The 19,228-nt window shown below is 38.6% G+C and overlaps 1 protein-coding gene across 1 annotated transcript in view; it reads left to right on the forward strand.

Annotated features, from left to right (window-relative positions):
• NYAP2 (neuronal tyrosine-phosphorylated phosphoinositide-3-kinase adaptor 2) overlaps positions 1–19,228 on the forward strand; it is a 283,964-nt gene that overhangs the window by 214,746 nt on the left and 49,990 nt on the right. The window contains exon 5 of the mRNA XM_081575925.1: positions 18,310–18,413. Within this exon, the coding sequence (XP_081432051.1) occupies positions 18,310–18,413 (104 nt within the window). The remainder of the gene's footprint in view (positions 1–18,309; positions 18,414–19,228) is intronic.

Raw genomic sequence — 19,228 nt, forward strand, 5'->3', positions numbered from 1 at the left:
GACATTTTTGTATCCATTTTACAAGAAATGTGAAATGCAGGGGCAAATGTAGAGTTACATATACAGTTTCCGTGCCAGTTAGGGTTTCTTAAGTGATAGTGAAACATATTAGCATGATATAGTGCTTGAGAGAGCATTGCAAGTATTGAACTTTTAGAAGTCCGTGCTTCCCAAATACTGGGTTATCCCAAAAGTTCATTTGGGTTTCCATAAGCTATTACAGAACAAATGTTTTGGCCAACCCAATAGATCATTGAAATCCTATCTGTCGAGCCTACTCGTATTCCAGTTTTGAGAGGAAAAGTGAAAGTTGCTCAGTCATGTCCAACTCTTTGCTACCCCATAGACTATACAGTCCATGGAATTCTCCAGGCTAGAATACTAAGAAGGATAGGAAAATATTTCTTATGTTGGTAATTTTAATTTTTTCTAAAAAGAAAGGACCTAAAATGTGCCAATTCTATATTAGAAAAGAGTATAGTTCCACTAGCAAGGAGAGGTATACTATTTGAATTATAAAGTTCACTCACCTTTGGGGTTTTAAACAAATGGAACACTCCTTAAAGAATCACCCCCATCAGTGAGATGGCCTTTATCCAGACTAGATAAATAGCTGTGTGAATAGAACATGTTGGGCTCGCTATTTTGGAACAGAAGAGAGTGAGTCAGTATCTATGCTTTATCCCTCTTCTCCTCACACTTCCTCTTCATTACTGTACCCTTGATATGGGAGCACTGGATGAGGACTATTCCTGCACTACAGTAGAACTGTGAGTGATAACCCTCCTCGCTAAACAAGGAGTTACACAACTCTACACCTGATGCTCAAAAGGAGTGAAAATCCCAGCAGTTCCAACTTTAAATCCCCCCTCTCTGTGTCAGTCAACTTTCTGCCTCTGGTTCTTTCTCTCTCTCACTAACACACACACACACACACACACACACACACACACACACACACACATGCACGCACACAAAGACACAAACTGCTACCAGTCACAGACTATTTGCTTTAACAAAAGTAGTTTAGTCTCTTGAAGTGGTTGTTCTTAACAGCTCTTCTGAGGAATAAAGGAAATGCTGAAGTAAAGCAGATGAGTGTATCAGGAGATCTCAGTTCTAATTATTGGTGCCACTGTTTGCTGTGGCACTTTTTTCAAGTCACTGTTGTTTAGTAAATCAAAAATTCCCCAGGGGGGGTAGTCTTGAAGGTAGTGGAGACCTGGGACCCCAATGCTCATGAAAACAATGAGAAAAAGTAGAAATTATACCAGTATATATTGCACTAACAGCAATTTAGATTTCAATAACTAAATCAATCAACAAGTAGTTTCTAAGCTTGTATCCATCTCTGTTATGTTTTCTGGGAGAGAAACACACACACACATTATAGGGTATATAAAACACAAACATGATCTCTGCCACTCTAAAACATTACTATGCTTCTTTTTGACATGTGTGGCCCTACTGAATGTAAATTAATTAGATTATAATTGAATGCATTATTTTTATTATTATCTCTACTTTTAAAATCATTCAGAGAACAAAAAATTAGGGCAAGCTAGAAAAAGGATGGAGGGATTAACAGGAAACATTGAGTCTTTAAACAGGATTGTATCAGGTCTTTTGAAAAGTCACTTATTATTATTATTAATTGAGTAGAAATCTAGAATGAGGACTTTCTACATGGGATGAGGAAGATAAGTAGCACATCAGACTTCCCTGTCCATCACCATCTCTCAGAGCTTGCTCAAACTCATATCTATTGAGTCGGTGATGCCATCCAGCCATCTCGTCCTCTGTTGTCCTCTTCTCCCCCTGCCTTCAATCTTTCCCAGCATCAAGATCTCTTCCAATGAGTCAGCTCTTCTCATTAGGTGGCCAATGAATTGGAATTTCAGCTTCAGCATCAGTCTTTCCAATGAATATTCAGGGTTGATTTCATTTAGGATTGAATGGTTTGATCTCCTTGCAGTCCAAGGGACTCTCAAGAGTCTTCTCCAACACCATAGTTCAAAAGCATCAATTCTTCAGTGCTCAGCCTTCTTTATAGCCCAACTCACACATGCATATGTTACTAATGGAAAAACTATAGCTTTGATTATACGGACGTTTGTCGGCAAAGTGATATCTCTGCTTTATTAATATGCTCTCTGGGTTTGTCATAGCTTTCCTTCCAAGGATCAAGTGTTGTTTTCTACTCTAATTCATACTCTAATCATGTCTTTGAAGATGAGAAAGATCACAAGATGTGAGTGTTTTAGCCAAAGGCCTAAGAGTATATAGGATATCTGGGAAGAAGATTTGGCAGAATGGGAACCATTTAATATAAGCAACTGAAAACTAGGATTCAAGAAAGGGAACTATATACAATTGAACCCAAGAGTGTAGTCTTTGAAAATTGGAGAGTATTAGTTGATTTATAAGAAATATGCTTTCCTCTTGAAGTTCTGAAACATACTTTACTTGATAACCTGGGATAACTGGTAATTTTGCTGATAAACCTCCAGGCAACCATAACTGAAAAATATTTCTACCCAGAAAGTCTCATGTGCACAAGTTCAGAGAATGAAAAACACACGAGAAGCATGCATTGGGCTGCAGGACTGAGGATAGTGGAACAGTATTTAGGACAATAATTCCTGGCAAACTATAATAAATCAATGCAGCCTTCCCTCTTTGTTTATGTAAACCATGCTTTACAGTGGTGTTAGTAAATTAATATTTTGGTGTTAATAACTTGTAACACTGCTATGCCCCAGTTTATTTTTATAGAAAAGATAAAGGGAATCTCACCATGTAGGTTGTTGTGAGGATTAAACTCAGAAATGTATAGGAAGGTCTGGAACAAATCTGACTTGTAATAGCTGTTCCCATTCAGTTTTATTAGAAAGATCTCCAATTCTTTTTTTCTAGGACAAAACCTGAATATTTCCTTTGGAAAGCTCAACTCATTGCAAATATAAGGTTTTCTTGAGTCACACAGAATATAATTGGCTATAGGACCACTACTATAGGGAAACTACCACAACAGCCTGTCTCATTTATTTGAGCATTTCTGACAAAGACTGTAAGTCAATGTAAAGGCCATTTTTGGATTCTCTTGAGTCTGCATTTATGAAATTTGGAGAAAGTATCAGGTACAGGCTTTAAAATTTGCTTGCAGTAATCTTAAACTCTCATAGTGTTTCTTTTCTGCTTCATAGCAATGAATGAAATTTAAAAATACAGATTAGCAAGGACATGGGAATCATAAGAAAACACTGATATCCACAGAGGAGCACATTTCTTTAATAAATACTCAACTTGACATTCATTCATCTGTTAATTCAGTCATTCATTCCCTTTGTGTATATTTATCAAACATTTATTCAGCATCTACTCTGTGCCATTCAGGGACTAGGTGCTGGGGATGCAGGGTAAGTGGGGTAGACCTGATCTCCTCCTTCCAGAGCTCGTGTTCTAACATCTAACATCCTGTTAGATGTTCTAACAGGAAAGTCAAGTTTAACAGACTCTTATAAATGATATGAGGGGGGAATTCTGGGCACAGTTCAGTTCAGTTCAGTCACTCAGTCGTGTCCCACTCTTTGCGACCCCTTGGACTGCAGCACGCCAGGCTTCCCTGTCCATCACCAACTCCCAGAGCTTGCTCAACTCATGTCCATTGAGTTGGTGATGCCATCCAACCATCTCATCCTCTGTCGTCCCCTTCTCCTCCTGCCTTCAATCTTTCCTAGCATCAGGGTCTTTTCTAGGATCTTTTCTGGGTACATGATTTATTCATCTAAAAAGGAATGTAATTCAGACAGGCTTCCTTGAGAAAGTGATGTGAAATTTGGTACTAGCATGATTAGTAAGAACTAGGCACATAAGAGGGGATAAAGTGTTCTGTGCAGCTCACTCACTGAAGTATGGTTGAAAAAGATTTATTGTTAGAAGCTCATTAGTAGTAAACTGTTTAATATGGCTGTGTAATTCCTAAACTCTATACTCTTCTCCATTTGTTCTTATGGCTTGACACCTTATAGTTGCAATAACAGTCCCAATCGTTTCCATCTTCCTTAATGCACACTCTTTGTGACATGCTTTAATAACTCCTTATCGAGTAGTAAGGTCTATTTGTTACCCCTTAAATATGGGTTATCCTCGTTTCTTATATTGGCCAACAGAATGAGATGGAGGTGACTTTGTGTCAGTCATAAGCCTCAGCCTCAAGAGGCCATGAATGCTTCCAGCCCTACCTCCACCATGAAAACAAACCTGAACTAGCCCATTGGGAAATGGGATACCTATGGAAGAAAGCCAAGAGTCTTCAGCCTTCAGCCAGCCAACCCCCAGGCATGTGAGAAAGCACAGCATGAAACAGCAGAAGTGCTTACCTGACCCAGAGCTGACCATGGATGCATGAATGAGCCCAGTCCAGCCCAGACAAACCGCCCAAGTGATCCATAAACTCAAGAACAAAACTCAGTGAGTGTCATTTTAAGTCACTGGCTTTGGGTACAGTGTGAAATCATGAACTGACTGTAGCTGCCATGATCTGTTTCAGCTTTGCTGGTTTTCCATCAAATGGAAATTTTAATTACTATTATTTGATTGCAGTATGCTTCTTGAAAATCCAAAAGTCACAGAAAAAAGTGAAAACCCACCCACCTTTTGCTTTACAATTCCACTTTTCAAAGCATGATTTTTTCATAATTATATTTATTTATTTTAATTGATTGATGATTGCTTTACAATATTGGTTTATTTCTGTCGTGCATCAACATGAATTAACCATCGGTATACCTATGCCCCCTTCCTCTTGAATCTCCCTCCCACCTGTTCCCACCTCTCTAGGTTGTTACAGAGCCCCAGTTTGAGTTCCCTGAGTCCTACAGCAGATTCCCATTGGCTATCTATTTTACATATGGTAGTGCATATGCTTACATGAGACTCTCCATTCATCTCACCCTCTCCTTGCTGTCTCTAGCCCTTTCAAAGCATGATTTTTAACTGTCATTGTTGCATCACTGTTTGGAGCCTGTGTATAGATAGAAACTGTCATTCCTATTATTTTCATTGTTATTATGCAACAGGAACCACAAACCACTCGGGTAGCATTCAGGCCTCATGGTGATTAGGGCTTCGCTGTAGGATATTGACTAACTTCCTGCTTGGCTCTGTATGGGCCGCAGGCAGCTGTAGGCTTCAGCGTCTATGACCCTCAAGGCTGCCATTCGGTACTGTCAGCTCAGGCAGAAGAGCTCAGTTCCCCACATCTGCTCTTCTTCCCAGTTCTAATTGGATGCTGGGTTATTTCCTCGGGGAACACTGACCAAATCTGGTTGCTAGGTTCTGCTGGCTAATTTCACACTGCAGAGTTTAACGCTCTGTTTCTGAATTCTAGTAGTAAACACATAACAGAATTCCCACGTGGAGAGTCTTTGGAGAGTATAAGTCATATTCCCGGTCGTCCCACTTTCATTCCTCTGTGGAAAACTGTGGCTTCTGGCTGCTAGAATTTGTGTTCGCCAGAGAAATGGTTTTATTTGTCTTTCTCTTGATACTGGTGATACAGCTTTGAGAAACAACCAGGACAGGAGAAGTTGGTCTTAACCATTGTAAACAGCCCAAATGTGTCTTTCTCGGGTTCGAATGTGCAGCAGGCTAATTACAAAATGATAGAAGGTGATTACGCTCACATTCCAAGGCCAAAAGCCAAACCACAGAAGCAGAATTTGCAAAGGAGGTGATGGAAGTGAGTGTCCTTAGCTGAACTCCTTTCTCTAGCCTAGGAAAAGGGCTAGAGTCTGGGAGGCTAGAAACCAGCTGTTAGAGACTTTGAGATAGAGTGTGACTTTGAGATAGAGTGTGTGTTTGTGTTGGAGAGGCAATGGCACCCCACTCCAGTACTCTTGCCTGGAAAATCCCGTGGACGGAGGAGCCTGATAGGCTGCAGTCCATGGGGTCGCTAAGAGCCGGACACAACTGAGCGACTTCCCTTTCACTTTTCACTTTCATGCATTGGAGAAGGAAGTGGCAACCCACTCCAGTGTTCTTGCCTGGAGAATCCCAGGGACGGGGGAGCCTGGTGGGCTGCCATCTATGGGGTCGCACAGAGTTGGACACGATTGAAGCGACTTAGCAGCAGCAGCAGCAGTGTGTTTGTGTGTGTGTGTGTGTGTGTGTGTGTGAGAGAGAGAGAGAGGCAGAGACATAGAGGGAGAGAGAGAGAGATGAATCTCCATTCCTTATAGAGAAGGGAAGAGAAAAATGTCTTCCCCAGTGAAAAAAGTGATAGCGACTTTCACGGGACCACCTGGAAATTTTGTTATTTTTTTCCAGTCATTAAAGGGACGCCGTTAAGAAAAAAAAAAAAGTACAAGAGGTTAGCTGAATAACCTGTGACCACAGAGCAGATGGCTGCCTGGCAAGTAACTCTTCAGCTACTGCTGATGGGTTAAAGACGTGTGTAAAGTGTGTTTTCTGTGGACCAGATCAAGCCATGGAAAGAAGCCCACAGAGGTCGTTTAGGTCATGTGACTAGACAGAGTGGCAAGGATTCTGCAGGACATGGCTCAAGGCCCATCCACAGGACGCCCACTGGGCAAACGGGAGATCTCAGGTGAGAGGTGACCAGCCATGAAGGCCTTTCAGGGTGTACTTGAAAGCACCCCACAAAGTATTCCCCTCTCTTCCCTTCTCTGCTACACCACAGTGTGAGGCACACCAGCTCATGCTAGCACCAGGCAAGAAGGCTTTTCTTATCCCTTCACCTCCCCTCTTTCTTCCTACCTCAACCCTTGTGAAGGCAGACATAGTGAGGGTCAAGTTGGGGGCACTGGAGTTAGAACCTTGTCAGGCAAAACGACAGTGTGTGCTGGGAGCTGACCAGAATGGACCAGAAGAGAAGCATCTCCTTGAAACAAAGTTCCAAGTTGTAATTAATGTAAGGAACTAGGCATTTAAATGATTTTTTCAATAAGACTTCAGTGACTTGAAGAAATCAAAGGATTTTAAGGTTCTTTATGTTCAAGTTAACAGCTAAAGGAACAAGTTAAAAAAAAAACACAGAATCAGATGTAATTACAAATTACTATAAGATTAATGCAGATTACATTTAGCCCAAGTTATGAAATTTCAGTTTATCATCTTTGTTGATTATCTGTGACCCATTTAAAACAATGGGTTTCCCTGGTGGCTCAGATGGTAAAGAATCTGCCTGTAATGCAGGAGACACAGGTTCGATCCCTGGGTTGGGAAGATACCCTGAAGTAGGAAATGGCAACCCACTCCAGTATTCTTGCTGGAGAATCCCATGAACAGAGGAGCCTGGCAGGCTACAGTCCATGGGGTCACAATGAGTCAGACACAACTGAATGACTAACACACATTTAAAATAGTGTTTTTATTTATATACCATGTGTTAACTTTTAAAATAAATGCTATTTCATTTGAGCTTCACACAAACCCATACATCTGCAGATTACTGTTATGATCCAAGTTATTTAGGTTACCAAACTGCAGCTCAAGAGAAATCAATTAAACAGCCCAGACCCATCAGTAAGTAGTAGGTTCAAATCAAGAATGGGACTTCAAGTTTCTGAATCATAGTACAGCTCCCTTCCCATGACTGAATTAGGTTGTTTCCCCATTTCCACCTCCATGTTCATAAATTCATTTATTTATCTATGCATTCATTTATTCTTCCATTTTTCCAATGTAAAGTTCCCAGGCACTAAGGGTGAGCCGGTGAGGGAGACCGCTATTAATCACGAAACTGAAAAGTGTAATTACAATCTGTAACAAAAGTCACCAAGGAAAATGACACCTCACTCCCTCTGAAGTCACAGGGCCCCCTGATCCCTTGGGAGCTGAGATCTCGCGTGTTTTAGGAGAAAAACTAATCCAGGGAGAGGACCCAGGAGGTGTAACAACTCTGGAACTTGGGGGCATGTGTGAGAGAGTGGCCAAGGGCAGCTGCCTGATGGTGTGAGGCTGAGATGGCCACGTCAGTGATTCAAGTCTTACCTGAAAGTGCCAGGAAGCCGTTTATGGATTTTAAACTCCTGGGATTATAAACTCAGGCATCAGGTTTACAAAGTCAGCTAATGTGTTTTCATCCTAAACCAAGGGGAACTGAATTATGAAGATAAATACGCTGCCCCAAATACCCTGCCTTATCAATTCAAAGAAGTGTTTTCTCTTCTCTCTAGCCTGTGAAATTTCTCTGTTCTTCTGACTAACTCAGAGTTGTTCATAGCTGTTTGTTTTGATATATCTAAACATTACCTCTCAAGCACCTGAGCAACTGTGTCACATGTATGTTTTTTTGACTTTTAAAATAGCAACATGATCTGTCCTTGTCTTTCTTTGGTTCAGCCATTTACTCATCCAGCAGCCTTGTGAGAATACCTGTTTTTGAACAGCACCCTATAAGGTGGTGACAGGTGACCTCTGCCTTCAAGGAGCATGTGCTAGCCTATGATGGTGCTTGAGTTTTTACGAGAGGGCATCACTGTCCCAGATTCAGAAAGAAAGGACCCTGGACTTTGTTTTTCAGTGGTTTGTAAGGATTTCCCTAAAGTACTTACATTCTTTTTCTCATTTTTTTCCTAGCAAGATGACTTGTTAAAGCTATGGGAACAGTTCTGGAGTCAAGCAATTTGATGATATTAACTGGTGTGTGTGTGTGCGTGTGTGTGTGTCTGTCTGTCCATAGCTATTTGTAGATTTTAAACTTGAGTTTTATGTGGTCTGACTTGCAGTCAGCTAGCTTATTATCATATTCTGTACTTAACCGTGTGACTACACACACACACACACACACACACACACACACACACAAAGTTCCCTTAAACCTGATTTCTGATAAACACTATGCATAGACCATGACATTGCATACCATACAGATACCCTAGGAGCTGCTGAAAAAAATCCAATTTGATAGTAGTTCACTCTTGTTAGAGAAATTCTGAATTTCTACCTATTCTCTGTTTGATTCTCTTGGGGAAAAAAGTCATTTATCAGGCATAATTTAGAGAATGCAGAAGGTACCTTTACCTTACTCGCCTCTCAGTAGGTTAACCCTGTTTGAGCATCATGATGACACTATGCTTGAGTTCTGACTGCAGCGCCAGCCCCTCGGGGTCTTTCACTGCAGGAAACCTGCCCCACCCTTTGCCCCCTTGGGGAGAAGTGGCTCTGACATCGCTCCTGGTTGACAGTTGTTGGCTTTTTCTGGAAAAGGGCTGTGGGTACAGTACACCACCAGTTTTCATAGAGCATGTTCTTCCTGCGTCTGTGCAAAGCCATAAGAGACATGACAGAAAAGAAGGTCCTGTCTGACTTACGCTGGGAGTGTACAGGAACTAGTTCTGGGAGCTTGTAGGCACACCAGAATACATAGCAAACTGCGTTTGCACTGCCATCTCCTGTCCAAGACAGGCATTGCGGTTTTCCTCATCATGAGTTTTTTTTTTCAAGTTAAATTCAACTATAATCTGGCCAATACAGTTTTTTGCCTCTTTCGTTAGAGTCTTGGGAAAGATGAAGCAATGGAAGAACACCTTTGTTTTCTCAGAACTTGGAGAGATACACAGAGAAGTCATCTTTAACACTGGCTTCATTCTTTAAAATATGGTTTAATGATTCATTTGATAAATACTGCATGAGTCCTTATCAGGGATTAGTTTTCCTGTTGCTCGGGTGGAGGATGAGATGGGCATGGCTCCTGTCCTCACAAAGCATTCAGTTTAGTAGAGAAGGAGATGGAGGGAGGGAGAAGGAACAAGGGTGCAGGCAGAGTGAGCAGCATGATGAAAATTCGAGAGTAAGGGAACACATGGGCCTTTAGGAGAATTTAATGCAATGTGACAGGTGCAAGGTTGCAGGTGAGACTGGCTATGTAAGCTGACCAATGTGTACCACTGATTGAAGCAGTTTAGACTTCTTTATATTATAAGTGGAGGAACTGAAAGATCATATGTACTTTAAACAATAAAATAAAAACAACTAACATTTATTGAGACCTTATGATATGTTTGCCATTACGGTGAAATCCACACTTATTATATTATTTAATTCCTAAAATAATGTTCTGAAGCAGCTACCTTTATTTCTCTCATTTTACCTGTGGACAAATGGAAGCTTCGCGATGTCAAACAAATTGTCCATAGTCATTCAGCTAGTCAGTGGTGAGAGCTTAGCGTCACTGGTAATACATCTTTCCCAAGAGCTCCAGCAGAAGTATGAAGGCAACTCTCATTGGCTGCCTTGGGTCACATGTTCAATCCAGAGCCAGTCAGTGAAGCAAGGGGATAGAATGATGGATTGGACAGGGCAGAATCACATGGCCACTTCTGGAGCTGAAGTTGGGGTCAGCCCCTAATAGGGAACCATGAAGCTTGAGATTACTGATGGTTGTGTTCTCCAAAGGGAATTCCTACTATTCCAGAAGAAAGAATAAGTGGATTCTAGATAGGTGAAAAGGACAGAGGACCTTCATACCTCCTCAATTTTATTTTTAAATATTTATTTTTAAATGTTTAACCATTTACTGCCAAAGCTTTCACCAACAATTTTACAAATGTTAGCACATAGACACTTGAGTTATGCGTAATCCTACCAACACTGATACAGAAATAAAGCACAGGAGCTTTTCAGTTCTTCTGGACCTCTCCATGAGTAGGTGCTATTAAAATTTGTTTGACAATAACTGTCTAAACAAATAAATAATAATAAAGCACGAAAAGCAAACCAAAAGGAGGAGTAAAAGAAGTGACTTTAGTAAACTAACTCACCATCAATCAAGAGTATTTTTGAGGTCATTTCAATGATTCCAACAGATTTAATTTATGAACATCCAAGAATCAGTGAACCTTGGCAAGTGCTTCTTATTATAAGTGATGAAAAAGCACCCTGAGAATTTGGATGGCTTCTCTCAGGTCTCACAGGAAGGTAATAGCATTTCTGAGACATTGCTATCGAGATTTTTCTAGGGCAGCATTTTACAACTAGTGGTTTCCAAATCCTCTGGAGTTTTCAAAGGTTTTCCCATGTTTCTTGTGCTTCAACATGATATTTTCCACTGTTTCAAATTTTTGTTTTTCAAATACTCAAATGGATGATTAATTGGATAAAACATGACCCTTTTAAGATAACTCTTTGGGGGCTCAGAGTCCACAGGAAACAACAGTGCTTAAACTCTTCATTCTCAGAACCCTTTACGTTCTTCAAAGTTATTGAGAACCCTAAAGAGCTTTCCTTTATCTGGGTTAGGTCTACTATTTCTCATGCTAGAAATTAAAATTGAGAATTAAAAATTATGTATTCATTCAAATAGTAAACACATTATACAGTAACATAAATTTTTTTCTCTTGAAAAATGACACTGTTTTCCAAATTGTAACAGATGTTTAGAAGATTGACCTTTTTTATATTTTTACAAATCTCTTTGATGTCTGACTCAGTAGAACATAGGATTTCATCTATGTTGGATTCAGTCTGTTGTGATATGTTGCTTTGGTTAAAAGGTATCAAGGGAATCTAGACTTAAACACATGTGAAAGAGGAGGGATATTTTAATAGCATTTTCATATAATTGTGGCTATTCTTCTGTAATACTTTCCCCAAATTCAACAAACAACAGTTTGGTTAAGGTTAGCTACATATCAATAAATTCATTATGCCCTCTTACATTAAAATACCTTGGTCTATCTTAGACTTAAGTGTATCTTTATTGGTGAGTGATTTATAACATAGGGCTTTTAGAAAATATGTCATGCAAATCTTCCATACGTTGACACATTTTGTTATAAAAAATCAAAAACAACACATGCATTAATATATCCACTGATCTCCTAAGAAAAGTCTTTAAGTATAAGGGTTCTGTCAAGCTCAGAGTGAGAAATACAAGTTTTTCAAAATTTTACTTTTTGCTTGAAAGCTCAAATACATCATTGTCAACACATACTCCCAGTTGTCTTCCTTAAAGCAATAAGCTAACTTCATTCATTTTTTTGAGAAGATGTCTGCCAAATATGAAAGTGTGTGTGGCAGTGGAAAAATGCATAATTACTAGTACAATTTGGTGCTATTGTTTAATGTTCTACTGTGTCAGCAGATTTATCCAACCTTGTTTTTGTATTTTCAGTGTGTTTGTCAACACAGTAGAGAAGACCAAATAATGTCTTAGTATTTTTATGAAAGCAGTTTTTACCTTATACCATCCACCTCCTCAAAGGGTGTTAGAGCCCTTCAGAAGTTCTGCTATGGAGTGAATAAACATAACCATTGCTGGAGATCAGATTGAAGTCCCTGCCATGGGGATGTCAATGTAGAGTCTTACAGTCATCTTTTTTTTTTTTTTAATTGGGGTATAGGTAATGTTGAGTTAGTTTCTACTGTACAACGAAGTGAATTAGCTATTTGTCCACATATATCCCCTCCCTCTTGGTCCTCCCTACCATCAGCCCCCTATCCCACCCCTCTAGGTCATCACAGAGCACCAAACTGAGCTCCCTGTGTTTTACAGCAGCTTCTCACTAGCTAGCTATTTTACACACGGTAGTGTGTATATGCCAATCCCAATTTCCCAATTTACCCCATGTTCTAAGAAACATATTGCCTAGTTTATGTCTGTAACAGACAGTGTATTTATTTAAAGCAGAATCATAAGAATATTGTATTTATATAAAAATAACATTGCATTTATATATTTAAATATAAGAACACTGTATTTATATATATATAAAGAGCATTGCATTTATAATAAAACATGCTACAAGACCACGCATAATTTCAGTATCTGGTCACCTTTTGTTGCAGGATGTTTGCTCCTTTTTAAACCACAAAATCAATTGTATAAAGAAGAATCACTAGTATTATCTCCAATTTTGATTGTCATTTACATTAATAAAGTGAGTGATACACAAAAATTTAAGCCTGGAATTTCTTTCTTTTTGTTATTTAGAAGTAATGTGTCACATATTATATAAATACATGAAGTTATTTATGCCATGCATACATTCCTAATATCAGAGGATGAAAGAGTTTTGTTCTATTTTTTGTTTGTGTATTCTATTTTTGACATTATAACATGAAGTTAAATTTTTATTACCATGGTAATATTTGATCCTGTATATCAAATGCATTTTCCTCTATTTCTTGGCAGATGAATTTTTATGTAATAATTTTTAAGATAATTAATTAGCATATATTACTTGTTAAATAGATAAAATATGTTCCTTTATAAACATATACTTTAATTCTCTTTTATGTATAATTAAGTATCTTTTTTTTTAAAAGCACACTTTCATATTTAGCTAAGGTGATGAAGATCTTAAGGGCATTTCAGAAATTATGTGTTTTAATAAAAGAGGCTCTCAAATTTGAAAAGCTGTTAATGCTACAATATGCTATGTTGCCATGTAAGAAACTAACCATGCATTACAGCATCGGGACATCCCTGTGTATGTGCAGTGTGATTTAAATTCTCTCTCCATAAGAAAGTGGAAGCAAGGGAAAGCCCAGCCCTCAGATACTCAGAAGGAATACAACGGGTATTCCTAACACCACGTGCATGGGATTCTCTTTCTCCTGTATGCAATGGATTCTTTAATTTTCTACTTTTGACATTGGATCATATATTTTATCCATCAGGTTGCCACCTCACTTTTATCTGGGTTTTAGATCTTTAGCAGAATTCCACTATTCCCAGGGAGAATCACCAATTACTCAAGCATCAATAGTTTTACTATCTGACCCTTCAGATAACACTAGAATTTGGTCCATAACTAAAGGATACCAGGAGTCATTCAATACTATACGAATGCTTGCTTAGAGGAATGCTCCTAATGGAGATGGAGAGAGAGAAACATGTCTACTCCCATGATAGAGTTTTACATTTGATATTCTTTCTCCACAGTCACAAAGTGATCACTTAAGTGATCAGATTTGTTTCATCTTTCAGCATCATAGTGACAGTGCCTGAGTCTGTGGGCACTTGGGTTCTCATGGATCTATACAAATGCTGTTGTTCAGTCACTAAGTCACGTCTGACCCTTTGTGACCCCATGGACTGCAGCATGCCAGGCTCCTCTGTCCTCCACTATCTCCCAGCGTTTACTCAAATTCACACCTATTGAATCAGTAATACTATCTAACCATCTCATCCTCTGCCACCCACTTCTCCTTTTGCCTTCAGTCTTTCCCAGAATCGGGGTCTTTTCCAATGAGTTGGCTCTCTGCATCAGGTGGCCTAAGTATTGGAGTTTCAGCTTCAGCATTAACACTTCCAATGAATATTCAGGGTTGATTTCCCTTAGGATTGGCTGGTTTGATCTCCTTCCTGTCCAAGGGACTCTCAAGAGTCTTCTCCAGCACCACAGTTCAAAAGCATCAATTCTTCAGTGCTCAGCCTTCTTTATGGTCCAACTCTCACATCCATACATGACAACTGGAAAAACCATAGCTTTGACTATACAGACCTTTGTCATCAAAGTGCTTTTTAATATGTTAAGTTTGCCATAGCTTTCCTTTCAAGAAGCAAGTCTGTTTTAATTTCATGGCTGCAAATATTTGATACTTAAAAAAATAGTAGCACCAAAATTCCAAATGAAACTGCCACATTAACATGAATGAATATCTAACTAAATCGATACAAAATGTAACATTAGGTCAATTTAATTAATTGTTAAGTTTAACATTAAAACAGTTTCATTACACCTGAAAATAAATTCCAGATTAGATTGTCTGATTCTATAAGGATTCCTTAGTGTGCCTGATTACTGTCTAGAAATCATAGCCAATCATGAATTAATTGGATTTTCACAGTCCAGTAATTTCAAAGCAAAATTATAAAAATGTATTCCAATTTTATATAATAAAATTTACATTTAATGTAGGACATGAGGGCATTGGATATGTTTGCTATGATGTGTGAGGGAAGCTTGAAAACAAAACATTTGAAATCTGTGAAGGTTTTAGCATAGTCCTGGCAAAACTGTGCCTTTATTACTCAGACATTAATTTATCTCAAATAGCATATGTGTTATTTAAAAAAAAATGCCTTCCCCAGAAATGAAAGTAGAGTTTGCAATCAGCATACCTTGGTGTATTAAATAAAAGACCTTTCTGTGACCTCCATGTAGCACAAAGTCATCGATTAGAAACTTTCAGCAGTGTGATTGACTAGGGAAAATCATGATATGCCTCTGCCAGTAGAGAAAAATATTGTGTACTGAAAAAATAAAACAAGATGGAGAAAAAATATGTCTCCCCAGAATTTGACTGATCTTATTTCTTTGACGCTAGATGAAAATGTTTTCTTTAGTGAAAATGCACTAATCTCTTATTGCTGTGTAAGATCCAGAGGCTGAGAACAGTCATTTGTCTTTTCTTTCTGAAAGCAAAGAGAACTCCAGTGCTCACACTCGTAGCTGTGGATGCCTTGGGGATTCTCCTGTAACAATACCAAGGAACATAATCCTGAACAGAAATTAAATTCACCCTAAAGGGAAGATGAAAAATGATGGAGAAATTACCATCCTTTAAAAATGCAATGAACGATTGTATCCAATAAGAATAAAAAGAAAGATACTAGTTCTTTCTTCTTAAGTAACAAAGTCCAGTTGGCACTTCCTTAATAAAATCATAAGATGATGATGAATTCCTAGCCTGGAAACATCACAAGATAATATCTTGATAATAGTTTATTTTAAGGAGTTAAAGTTAATGTCTTCTTTCTTCTTCCTTCCTCCATCCCTCCCACTTTCTCACCCTCACCTTCCTTCCTTCTTCCTTTTTTTCCATTTTCCTTTTCCATTCTTTCTGTCTCTGTGTATCTTCCCCTCCTCATTCTTTCTTGTTTTTTTTAATACTTGACCTTCACTAAAATTGCACAAATAACATCAACTTTTACCTCTAGGTTTTTGGTAGTTTGTTACACAAAGATAGGATTTTCCTTAGGTGTACAAAGAATAAGTAACTTCTAGCTCATAATGAATCTCTTAATGAAATGAGTTCTTTTTTTTTTTTTAATGGGGAGGAAAGCCGCATCTTAGATCTCTTTTGAGGCATATGTCCATTGTTTGTGGTCCTCTAAAGCCTTGGCAATTTTTTATATTAACAAAGTTTTGGATGAAAGCATATTGTTTTCAGTACTATGGATCCTAAGCCCCACTGTTTAAGACTTAAAGTGTATTTCCAAAGGTGAGTGAACTGGACAATTTAACTTTGATATCATAGCTCTAGAGAATCTCTAAGAGACTCAGTTATAAAAACAGTATCTTTTCTAGGATTTTCAAGACTTTTTCAGAACATTCTTTTGGCAAAAAAAAACCCCAAACTTTGGTGGGTCCAAGATCATAATGATTTGTGTCACCAACCTGTTCTCACAAACACCATAATAGATTCCAGATGCATTTAAGTGAAGGACCAGGTGAAACGGAAAATGAATGAAACAAGTACGCTAAAGATAAACCAAAAACTCACAATGAACAAAATTGTCCCTATGACATGATACCATTAAGCAACAATGGAGTATGTATATATGTGTGTGTGTGTGTGTAAACACAGAAATGTGTGCATTTTCCTCTTGTCTGTATATGCATGTGTGCATAATGAATTTATAAACAGCCATCTCAGCCTGTCACTGCCACTGCAGGTGAAGTCATAACCCATATGAGCCATGTTGGATTGGACTCTAAAGCCACAGGATGGCTGGCCGGTAAGGAAGCCACCATGTGTGATGACTGGTTAATGGCTAAATTGCAATCCCTAAGGGGGCCGTGGATGAACCAAGACATGATCTGGACCACTGTTCAATGGGGGTAAGGCAAGGCCTTTCTGGGTCACTATGAAATTGGGAGTTTGCTTGGATTTTGGTAAGTCTCAATCTGTGCATTAGAGATATCAGTGGCTATGCTTGAAAAATGCTGATTAAGTCAGAGTCTGACTGGAAAGCTAGCAGGGGAAATTAATCCATAGCACGTTGGCTAATATGAAAGGCATGGGACTGTGTCACTCACCGGATAATCTCTTCAACATATACTCTAAAGGAACCTCATGGTAGAAAATATTATTTGCTATCCTTTTCAAGGAAAAAAAATTGTTTGATTTTCTTCATGTACCTAAATGTGTTAATGCTGTAAAGGGATATATCGAAACATTGGCTCATTATAAAAACATGTCAACCAGGATTCCAATAGATGCTTTACCTTTACCTTTATTTTATGTGATAAAAAGATGATTCTTTAAGACATGCAAGGACTTATGCCTCCTGGGAAGTTAAGTTCATTTATAAGTTAGTGAGATAGTTTATGTCATTGTGTGGTACACTTAGATTTGAACACTCCTATTTTTAAGAGTGGGTGTGTAAGTACTAGAATCACCTGCACAATACCCTCAAATATGTCTAAAAATTAGTGTCCTCTGTAGACCATACATTTTGCACTTCTTGGATGAAGGGAACTCTTTCCATCCCCCAAATTCTAATCTCCAGAGTATCCTGACAATGACCTAGGTGGCCAATCTAGGTTCCTTAAATAAAGGAAGAGTTAGCAGAAGGCTTTTTAATTTTGAAAAATAATATTATTATGAAAGATTGCAAAGGTCTTGGAAGTATCTCTACACTTAAAAGCAAATGAATTTAAATTAGGGAATTGATAGGTTGAAAACATTGTGGAAATAGCCCGCACAAGACACCTTGAAAATCAGAAAGCTAGAAAATAGAAAAAGAAGGAAAGAATAAGAGAAAGAGGAAAAGATAAAATGGAAAGAGGGTGAGAAAGAAGAAAAATTTGGAGAGGGTAGAAAGACATTTTAGGACAACAGAAGAGAAACATGGACCAAAGCTGAAAATGAAGCACCAAAAATTGGCTTTTTTCCCAGTGGGATGCTGTGTTGGTCACACAGTCATGTTCGATTCTTTGCGGCCCCACAGACTGTAGCCTGCCAGGCTCCTCTGTCCATGGGATTCTCCACGCAAGAATACTGGAGTGGGTTGCTGTTGCCTTCTCCTGAGGATCTTCCCAACCTAATCAACTCTGTAGAAACTCACTGTAAACAGGGTAAAGTGCACAAAGGGACAAGGCCTTGAACTTAAGTTATTTGTTCTTTATTCCCAGGAACTGATCCTCATGAACAAATCTCGTGTTAGTCCGTTGTTATGATATTGTTTCATCACTTGCCAATGATTAGCAAACATCAGAAGAATTCAGTGCATTAAAAAAACCTGCTGCAAAACCAAAACGAAGTCTGATTGCCGGTTCATCGCTGCAGGCTCTGCTCAGCTAATGCTTTGTCTTTCCTCCTTGTTCACAGAACCGAAAGTAAGCTGCAAACTAGGGCGGTCGGCGTCCACATCAGGTGTGCCCCCTCCATCTGTTACTCCTCTCAGGCAAGCCAGTGACCTGCACCAGAGCCAGGTACCATCATCGTTAGCCAATCGTGATTGACTTCCTGTGATGAGACATGCCAAACGCTTTCCACCTCTGTCTGTCGTGTGTTGCTGTAACGACTTTTGCATCTGCTTTTATTTTTCTGTGTGTGTATGGGTGGGAGTCGGGATGAGCTGTGGCCGTCTGTGTTTTCATCTAAAAAGGAGAGTCCTTCTTCCCTGTGATTGGTGCAACTTTCTTTGCTGTTTGTTATCAAATCGTTTTTGTCTCTGGTTCCCATCATTCTGTAATATAAATGTAAACTTGTACTATATGTACTGGCTTAGTGGTTGTTTTTTGAAAATTCTTTCTCTTTTCCATGTTTTGTGTACTTTTATACTGTCTCTGAAAATTTATCAACATTTGATAAATTTATCAACTTTGTTTTATGTAGATTTCTTTTTAAATGTTCTGTCCGCAACACTCGCGCAGATATTGTCAATGAATTTGTACATATTGTTTAGTTCTTATCCTATGATACTGTAATATTTGTGGCCGTTTAACTTTTATTTTTATTTCGCTTGGAGCATGATTGTAAGATACGATGAATATTGATGTCCTTATAAATATTCCTATAACAAGTCATTTGGATTGAACATGGCAGCTAGTCTTTTTTTCTTAGGTCATAAGGACAAACTGACCAACCATATAATCTAGATACTTACCGAAAACTGTAGACAAACAAGGCAGTCTTTAAATAAATTACTTTCTTATACCAACAGTATCAGAAATGTTCTCAGTAAGGGAATTTAAGTGTTTATGCATGGTAACTGAGATCTCTATTATCATTGGAGAAAAGAGAC

The sequence above is a fragment of the Giraffa tippelskirchi genome, chromosome 3 (assembly GCF_054371585.1).
Source record: "Giraffa tippelskirchi isolate mGirTip1 chromosome 3, T2T-mGirTip1v1.2.pri, whole genome shotgun sequence".
NCBI classification, from domain to species: Eukaryota; Metazoa; Chordata; class Mammalia; order Artiodactyla; family Giraffidae; genus Giraffa; species Giraffa tippelskirchi.